This window comes from Agrilus planipennis, unplaced genomic scaffold (assembly GCF_000699045.2).
Source record: "Agrilus planipennis isolate EAB-ADULT unplaced genomic scaffold, Apla_2.0 scaffold231, whole genome shotgun sequence".
In the NCBI taxonomy this organism is placed as follows: Eukaryota; Metazoa; Arthropoda; class Insecta; order Coleoptera; family Buprestidae; genus Agrilus; species Agrilus planipennis.
In genome coordinates, this window is record NW_020438976.1 from 498,678 (window position 1) to 508,458 (window position 9,781).

At 33.4% G+C, this 9,781-nt stretch overlaps 1 protein-coding gene across 2 annotated transcripts in view; it reads right to left on the bottom strand.

Annotated features, from left to right (window-relative positions):
* LOC108740239 (peroxiredoxin-6) overlaps positions 1 to 8,622 on the bottom strand; it is a 17,245-nt gene extending 8,623 nt beyond the window's left edge. The window contains exons 1-4 of one of the 2 annotated variants that reach the window (XM_018474490.2): positions 8,455 to 8,622; positions 8,031 to 8,399; positions 7,899 to 7,971; positions 335 to 4,258 (exon numbers count right to left, since the gene is read on the bottom strand). In XM_018474490.2, the coding sequence (XP_018329992.1) occupies positions 4,241 to 4,258; positions 7,899 to 7,971; positions 8,031 to 8,399; positions 8,455 to 8,540 (546 nt within the window). In that variant the 5' untranslated portion in view covers positions 8,541 to 8,622 and the 3' untranslated portion in view covers positions 335 to 4,240. Of the gene's footprint in view, positions 1 to 334; positions 4,259 to 7,898; positions 7,972 to 8,030; positions 8,400 to 8,454 lie in introns of those variants that run through there. The other variant, XM_018474489.2, reaches the window with a different exon arrangement.
* Positions 8,623 to 9,781: the final 1,159 nt, after the last annotated feature.

Consider the following 9,781-nt stretch of genomic DNA (forward strand, 5'->3'; position numbering starts at 1 on the left):
GTTACGAAGAATAATGTTTAACATAGCGCCGTATTCACCGTTAGTAAAATATGTAAAACGTACAGATATATGTCAGCGTCCGAATGCTAGAGGACCTTGTATATGGGACACACCCTATATGAAAGAAGGAATTTATTCCAGGGCCAATATACTAAATAATTAGTTTATCATTATAGTGTTGACTGTTATATGCTTAAGTTATATGTTACGTTTTCTTTATGTAAACAAAGGAGCCCTTGAGAACTTTTTAAGAACAAACAGAATAGCTCAAAACCCCAACGCCAAAACACGACACTGTAGTTGTTCGAAGTACTTTTCGGTAACAAAGTTACCTTCTTCAGGGACTGACTTTGAGCTATTCTGTTTGTTCTACAACAACCGCCAAAGTTTTTTCCAATCTTCACACTTTTTAAGAAGTTAGAAACGGCTGTTTCACAGTTTGTAATCCAGATGAAATTATACTTTAATAAAAGAGTTGTTACAAAACAATTGTCATCGTTTTTAATCTACCTCTCATATATACCATTCGCAGATACATTAAGTAGAGATTACAATCATTCCAATTATCAAGAACAGGACAAAAAACTTAATGTTATGATTACATTAAGTATGTCAAAAGTCAGCAAAGAAAAACTAACTCAATCATCAGCAAGTGCTTGAGCTCCAGTTGTTAATAAAGTAAGTACAAATTGAAAGGTTTCCCAAAAGAAAGTAAAGATCTCCCACCAGAGATTAAACATTACTACAATATTTGTGAAGAATTAGCGTATTATGAAAAATTAATATTAAAAGAGACAAAACAATTGTTCCAAAAGTATTGGTACCTAAAATGCTAAAGTGTATACACATTGGACACTTTGGAATACAAAGCTATTTGGAAAGGGCCAGACAATTACTTTATTGGAAAGGTCGACATAAAGATATACTCGATATGGTTACAAACTGTGAAATATGTGAAAAAGTTATCAACAAGAAAATACCTACACTACAATGGCAAATTATAGCGAGTGATATATTTCTCTTCAATGACGACCCATACCTAGTAATAACGGACACTACTCCAACAACGTGGATTTTAAAAAACTGAAGAACCAAAAGATTGGTTCGGAACACATGGGGTTCCAAAAGTCCTCAAGAGCGACAACACAACCCAGTACGTTAGCGAAGAATTTAAAGAGTTTGAAAACTCTTGGGATCACTCACCGAACTTCCAAGCCCTTACCATTCACAGGGAAATAGCTTAGCAGACAAAGCTGTACTGAACTAGCTAAAATTTCTGAAGAAGTGTGCGTCAGATAAGACTGATTACCAATTAGCACTACTCACTTGGATAAACAGATACATTAAGTAGAGATTGCAACCAGAGATAATATACTAATCCCTAAACCAAAGACTGTATAGTCGAATAACAAAACCGCTGTTACCAACAAGTGATGTAAATCTAAAATCAAAGATCATTATGAATGTTGCAGAGATTACAGCAACTAAGAAAGACATAAAAGAACGCAACCTGAAAACTTACAGGTAGAAGATTAAATACGGATTAAAGTTACACATAGAAACTGAAGGGGAGATAAAATAACAGCAAGACAATCCGAAAACCGTAGATCTTTCAAAGTACAAATGAAGGATGATCGGCAATTCAGAAAAAACTCACTACACAAAACACAAGCTTCGCTGCCTGGTCTAAATAGAGTCATGGTTCCAAATATTCCAGATGTACAACATGGGAAACCACAGCTTACCAAGACCTAGACTCAACACAGATTCTACTCCAACGCAATCATTCAAAGGCAATCAAACAACCATATATTCACAGAAAACAACCAGATCAGGAAGAATAGTTAAACCGCCTAACAAACTGAATTTATAATAACTTAAGTTTTAGAACATTAAAAAAAAAGGAGATATAATGCATATATATAATACTCCTATGTTGCTAGTTCCTGTAAATAGAAGTGTCACAGAGTAAGTGAGACAACAAACGACTACTTCTGTCTCTTTTTACATTACTCAACCCGTTGTGCGCAATCGTCACGAGTCTGGTGGGGTAAATGATGCACGCTTATATAGGCATGTTCAATTGTCGAGCATGCGCGTACTACTCGAAGTAGTTACTAGAGAGACAGACGCATATATGTCTGCACTGTTGGGTCGTCATCTCTTTCTAGACCCCGACTAGCAATATAGGAGTATACTATGTACACCATCTATAGTTAAGACATGCTATCTATGATACTCAATGAATACCAATAGATGTAACCTAAAAACATAATGAAGAAAATAAAAAAGAATATGATCAGTATATTACAATTATGTAAAATATGCTTTACCAACTCGCGCACATAGACTATTTGCAAATCTTCCCGACAAAAACACGACTGTACACTTTCAGCGATTTTCGCGTAGTTTTTGTCAATCGCCGAAAAACTTTCCACAAGTTGCCTCGCTTGACTTCCTTCTACCGTCGCTTGAATTAGATACTGGATTTTATCGTAACTATCGATGTCCGCATCTTCATGTATCTTCTTGAATTGTGCCCAAAACGGTAAACAATGTTTAATACCGCCACCGAACCATTTAAACTCTATTTTTGTTAATTTAATATTACGCCTACCTGTGACATCGACTTCACTTACTACCGAACGTCTATCACCCTGTGAATCCTGGTCTATTTCAACGTGGATCGGCTTGATGTTTCCATAGGTCGGTCATATTGAAAGCGCAACCCAAGGAACTTTCTTTTGTAGTCATCAGCAGATTTAACTTCTTTCAGTTAGTCGTCTACTTCAGCGATTTCCAGATAAGCCTTGTACATTGCAAAATCTATAATTTTTCTTTCTTCAAATTTTGATTCCAGCATCCCATACGAAACTGTTACATGTTGCTTGCTTGGGGTTTGTTTTCAAAAGCGCGTCAAGATCGTTGAGAACACGCGTAAACGATACTCTACATACAAACTATTTTTTCATTTTTTCTCTAACTCGGTAACCATTTTTAACTTGATTCAAAACCACGAAACGTTATTATAACAGAAGCCAATAAATAACGTCGTTAAAGTGTGTAAAAATTCCACAATATAAACACTATCGTAGCGCGAACACCCACTATGTATCTGATCACTATGTGACCTGTCACGGTCACCACTAAATACAAAACAAACACATAAATGAATAAATCACGTAATTAGATTAAAATGTAATTTATTCAATGCGTACAATAATTCAAGGTTTCAATTTGACATGCTCGAGGAAAAGAACGGGAAGTCTGAAGGTATAGCTATCTGCCTTGAGAATATCGTTTCTTGCTTTCTTATTGTAATGTAGTAGTCGCTTCCTACTGCTGCGTGCAACCTTTTTACAAAAAATGAATATCTCCAAAACGGTAAATTTTAGAAGTAGGAAAGCCTCGTAAAAGTCTACCTACAGTCTAAGTAGAAATTAAAATCATTATAATATACAGGGTGCTCCATTTAAAATAACAAATTTCAAGTTATGGGGAGGAATATAAAATATCGGCCTAACCACTTAGTTTTGACGGTATAATTTACTTAAAATACTCCACGTTCCGAGAAAAATAGTAACGGAAAAAATTCATAGGCCATTTTCCCGTGCGTGAATAAAAAGTAAGTGAACCCTAGCCGATCCAACAAAATGGAATATGAACCCAAATTTCTGCTAGTATTTTTCCCGAAATATGTAGTATTTTAAGCGACCCTATCAGCCGGAGTTATGAATTTTTGAAAAGCCAAAAATCACCAAATTCTCAAATTTTCGATCACTTCTATTTCCCAAATTTTTGAAAAAAAAATCCTTGAACACGATTCTCTTTTTTTTTTTCGATATAAAACCCGCAAATAATAAAATTTCATCCAAATCGAAAATGCATCGGTCAATTTTTGTCCAAGTTCTACCTTGTATACATAAAAAAAAATCTCATTTGTCTAAAAACGAGTGACTGGGGCCTTAAGTAAATTATACCATCAAAACTAACCGGTCTCCGATTTCGTCCATATATTATATAAGAAAAATGCTCTCAATTACTTAAAAAGCTGATGTTCCAGGCGGCAGAAGGTTGAAACGATATGTTTTTTTGCGCTTCAGTTCCCTATCTATATGTAGGAAAGAATACTTTAACGTGGCGGTGTCTGTTGGTGACGGTTGATGATGATAATAATAAGAACACATTCCGTTCGTTAGTAACCACCAGAAGGGTGCTTTTCTTGTTTTCCTTTTCTTCTTCATCTCCTCATCTTCTTCTTCAAGTAAAAGAACAATAACTGCTAAGTCAGTAAGCGAATAATTTTTAAACATCGCGATGACAACCTAGTAACCGTCCAAAATTTCCTAATGTATAATATGAATGCCTAAAACACAAGATATCTGACGGGCGGTTGCCTGCCACAGTCTAGTAGGATAGTAAGAATCAAGCTTAAACCTATGAAAAGGCCGGGTGCTTCTGCTCATGTGTTGTCACATAAAGCAAATTCACCTCATACATTGGAAAGCAGGCCATTTCTTTTTATTCCTTTTAAGAACGAAGTTACTCCAGTATTTGATAATATGGCAGATTGTAAAAAGTTGGAATCTGATCGTATAAATTTAGTTAAACGGTGTAATATTAATATGATCCTGAATATTAAAAAATATACGGTTGTCATATAAAAGTAACCCGTTTAATATTGAATACCACAATAAAATTACCAATAAAAAAGTCAATCGAGTTGAATTATTTAAGGACCTCGGTGTTATTTTCGATGGAAAATTGTCATTTTATAATTACATTAGTTAAAAAATTAATTAATTAAGAAACCTAACAAGATGTGGGCATTTGTGTGGGGGAATACCAGATACTTCAAAAGGAAAATGTATATTACTACAGTGTACTATATCTCTCACGTTCGCTCAGTACCACAGTTTGGAGAATAATTGTTAAAATTCGATAAAAATGTTTGAGAAACTACATGGGGGTTTTTAAATTCATAATGAAGATAGATCGTAATTTAATGACTAAGTCTGTTCACGGTTATGCTGAAATAGAAATAAAATACAATCTTCGAACCACTGATGCCCGTTTGCACCGACGTTTTACTAAGGCAGACTTAACAAAGTACTGCTTAAGCATAAGTCTTACTTAACTTCCAATTCGTTTGCACCGTACGCTGTCTACCTGCAACTTAAGTAAGTAGTGCTTAGTTGTTGATGGTTTGACAACAACGGTAAAAGTTAGTAATTTGTAGGGTTTTTTGTGCAGAATGGTCAAGAAGTTTCAAATTTATTGTGTCCGTTAAGTAACGTCTGCTGTCGTGAAGTGTTGTTTGCCGCCTTTTTCTGCTGTTATACGTTTTTGTTTTTGTAGTTATTTGTGTTTTGTTAGGTTTTGTTGTGTTTTAGTTTGTATATATATTAGTGATATGGTGTTAGAAACAATTTTTAGTTGTAATTGGTATAGTGTAGACAATTTTCTTCTGAATTTCGTATAAACAAACCTTTTCCAAGTAAAAGCAGTACTACAGGAGTTTAACTGTTAACGCCAACTGCCAAAATGATCTCTTAAGTGTAATCTAAAAGTGTTTATTTTCAATAAAAACTGATAAAACGTACTATTATTGTATATTATTAGTTCACCTTCCATTACTAATGATTAGCTATTGGCGTTCTTATCACTACTCCAGTTAAATTGTGTACATTTTCAAATTTCTAATATATCATCAGATACTAATTACTACTCTTGGAATATAAATAATCCGTACATTGCAATACAATAACATAAATGATAATACACACCAACTTCCATTTAATGATAATTTAATTTAATAATTATTATATTGTTTATTTTATTATTTAATAGTAACATGATAATAACCTCTTTACTATAACGATGTTATTTTCTTACGGCGAAAAATGCCGAACTACTGCCGAAATTGTTACGATAGGCTTAAGCAATGCTTAAGTCAGGAACATCCTGTGCTTAAAGTTAAGCATCTGTTTCGATTCTTAAGCGCGACTTAACTTGCGGTGCAAACCAATTTCGTCTTTTAAGAACTACTTAAAGCTAAGTAGTACTTATTTACATCGGTGCAAACGGGCATGAATCAACGTTTAAAACAATGAAGTTATAGTGTTGTAAGATCCTGACTGGAAATAATTGCCTGGAGTTATATAATCTTCCACATGGCACTCGAAATCATAAACCTAAGACAATATATCCTTTTTATCTTTATCTAGATAAATAAAAATATACCAAGATGCACCAGTTACAGTTTTGCTACAGCTGGTAATGACTTTGCTATTAGAGACTTGTATATTTTTAACTATAGTTTCAGTCTTAAAACAGTGAAAAACCACTAAGAATTCATTTTTGGCTTTTGAATGATTTTAGATGAATTAGTTGAATTATGAACTCAGTTCACAACTTAAAAAGTAATAGTAATGCATTTAAAGGGTAGAATTAATTTTAACTAGATCGTCGTGTTTTCCTAACTTTGGTAAAACATCCGTATCACAGCTTTTTCGAAAATGTAACTTTTTCTTGTAGGGAATAGCTTAAAATGACCTGACCATGACAAACTGAGATAATCGAGGAAAATTTTTTTTGAGTAGTTTTTATTCACTACACTTCACAGTAAACAGTTCATTTTTGCAGTTGCCAGTAAACTCCTGCAGTACTGCTTTTAGTTGGAAAAGATCTATTTATAAGAAACTCAGATGAAAAAACAGGGGGAGGTCTTTTCTTTTCTTTCTAAAAAATATTTTACAGCTATATAACCTATGGGAATTTCAGTCACTAATCATTGATAACAGTTACGACTCGTTAAAAAGTAGATATAAATTGTTCCCAATATAGGAACATATGGTATAATCTATGATGTATATAAAATAGGAGAAGGGGGACACTGCTCCAACGGTGCACCCCATTCCCTGTTTTACATACATATTATGGGGAGAATGTTGAAAAAGTGTCCAGCTATCAGCAAATAAGTTCAACAACCCTCAAAAATGGCGCTAACGTAGGCAATGGTATGAAAGTAGCAGTTGTTACGGGTTGAAGTATGCCGAGTTAGAAAATTTAATATTTTTAGTGACTAGAATAGTTAATGACAGTCCAGATAACCGAATCTCAACTATTTACGTTGTACAAAGTAATATTGTCCTCGTTTATTTTTCTATCCTATTCTAATAACTTTTGGCGGTTTATTTGCAATTGTTGTTGATACTGTGGCGTCACCCTAATTTAAGGCAGTTTGATGGACACTTCTTCACTACAGAGATAGTACTCCTTACCTCTACCCTCCATAATACATACTTATACTGTACCTTCCTCGAATGGGCACAATTTGTAACTATTAAATTGTATAAACGACTGTTGAGCAGATATTACTTTTTAGGCGAATGCTACTTAAACTGTATAAGCATAATCAGAAACAGCTGAGTAATCACTGTTATCTATAAGTGACTGAGAAATTCGCATAAGTGAATACCTGTAAAATATTTATTTAGAAAGAGAATTGTTTAAAACACCCTTCCCCTGTTTTTTCATCTGAGTTTCTTATAACTAGACCGTTTCTAACTAAAAGTAGTACTACAGGAGTTTGACCATTAATGGCAACTGCCAAAATGGACTGTTAACTGTGAGGTATAATCTAAAAATGTTTACATTCAATAAAAACTGCACAAAACACCTCCTGATTATTTCATGATTAGGTCATTTCAAGTCATTTCCAACAAGAAAAAGTTACATTTTCATAAAAGCCGTGATATGGAAGCTTTACTCTAACTTTATAGTAACATAAAATCATACTATCATATCTATTAATTTTGGTATATTAGGTTCTTAATATTATAGAGTATTCCATGAATTAATAATTATAAATAAAAAATAATTGGAAAATATTTTACCTTCCAATCTGCAGGTGTAGCCACTTTGTGCTTGTCGGATAACTGAAGTGCATCCACTACTCTTAAAATTTCTCTGTAAACAAAAACGTTTATATGTAAACTTAATATTATTAATAGCGTTTTTCTTTATACTTAAAATTTCTCCCAACATTGGCAGGATACAAAATAGACAACCGTAACTTTTTTAGTGGGTCAATTACAAAAACAGCTCTTGCAGTTAAAGGCATTCCTTTTGAATCTTTTTCATCTGGATCAATCATGTTCAACATTACCGCTAATTCTCGCTTTTCATCAGAAATAATTGGAAAAGGAAATTCTTTTATATTTCCTACAAAGTTTATGTCGGTGATCCAATGTTTGTGTGCCTCTACAGAATCACAAGAAACAGCTATTAATTTCACATTTCTGCACTGAAATTCGTCATGGAGATTCGCTGATCTAGCAAGTTCTGTAGTGCATACAGGTGTAAAATCTGCAGGATGAGAAAATAGTACTACCCATCTAATAAAAATAAAACATGTTAACGGTAAGTATAAAAAAAAAGTAATTTACTTACGAATCTCCAATCCATTCGTGGAAATGTATTGGTCCTACTGTTGTATTTACTGTAAAGTTAGGAAACGTATCACCTAAATTAACCATTTTCAGTTCTAAATAATAACAATAAAAGTTTAAAACTACTTATGACAATGTGCACGCATTCACATCTATGGTTTGCGTTTCAATAATGTTTTAACCATAGATAATAGATCTACAAAGGGTAATAGATGGTCAACTCGAAATGCGCCGATTTGCGCGCCCTCCGGCAGGTGTAGTCAATTCTAAATAAAAAAGGCGCGCACTTTAAATTTGTTAGTTACTTATTGTTTTTCGTAATGTATAAGTTAAAGTGAAAAATGGATAAGAAAGAATGTATTTTCCTTTTTTATAAAAGAAAAGACATTGTCTCTTTTGTAAAAAAGGAAATACATTGTTACTTGTCCATTTTTCACCTTAACATAAGAATTTGGGAATTTTAAAGTGTAAAAGTAATAATAAGTGAAATAGTAAAAAAAATTTATTGAATGTTAACAAATACACTTGTACAAAATAAAATATTTTATGTAATTTGAAGAGACAATTGAGGAAATAGAAAAGGCCACAAAACAGAAGAAACAGTAATACAGTTTAACAATTTTTAACTAAAACCTTTCAATAATGTACAATTAACATTTTGAACACAAGATAATTAATAATGAAGGTAAAAAATAGTTGTAGCAACTTACGTGTTCAGATAGAAATTGATGCCGAACACTGAAACAATATTGAAGAAAAGGGGTTGTAAACAATTCCAAATTACTTAATACCAGCGAGTGGGTAGTGGAAATAAATGGCTATTCCGCCCATCTGAGAACACCAGCAATAAAAGTCATTAGATCGTTTAGTTTTTTTTTTTNTTAAAACATCGGATCGTATTGCCACACAGCTGCTTCCTAGATCTACATAGCATTTCGTTGGTTTTCCATTCAAACGAGCATCCTTGAAGTATTTATCGTGTGTGTTACTCCCAACATGAAGTACCGATGAACTTGATCCAACTCTTGTGGAACTGCTCACAGTATTTTGATTATTCGTCACTTTACTACAGTCCCGCGCGTAATGTCCTTTAGTACCGCACTTAAAACAAGTTATATTTTTCGACTTATCATTTACACCGTCACGACATTTATTGGCAGTGTGTCCTTCTTGTTTGCACTTAAAACATTTAATCGAAGTTTTAGTAACGGTTGCATTATGGGGTTTTCCAAACGATTTTTCTCTTTGGTTAGTTATGTAATTGTCTGCGGATTTAATGTCTAAAAGTAATTCACTGGGTTTATTATAACGCCTTAATGGTCCCAAAT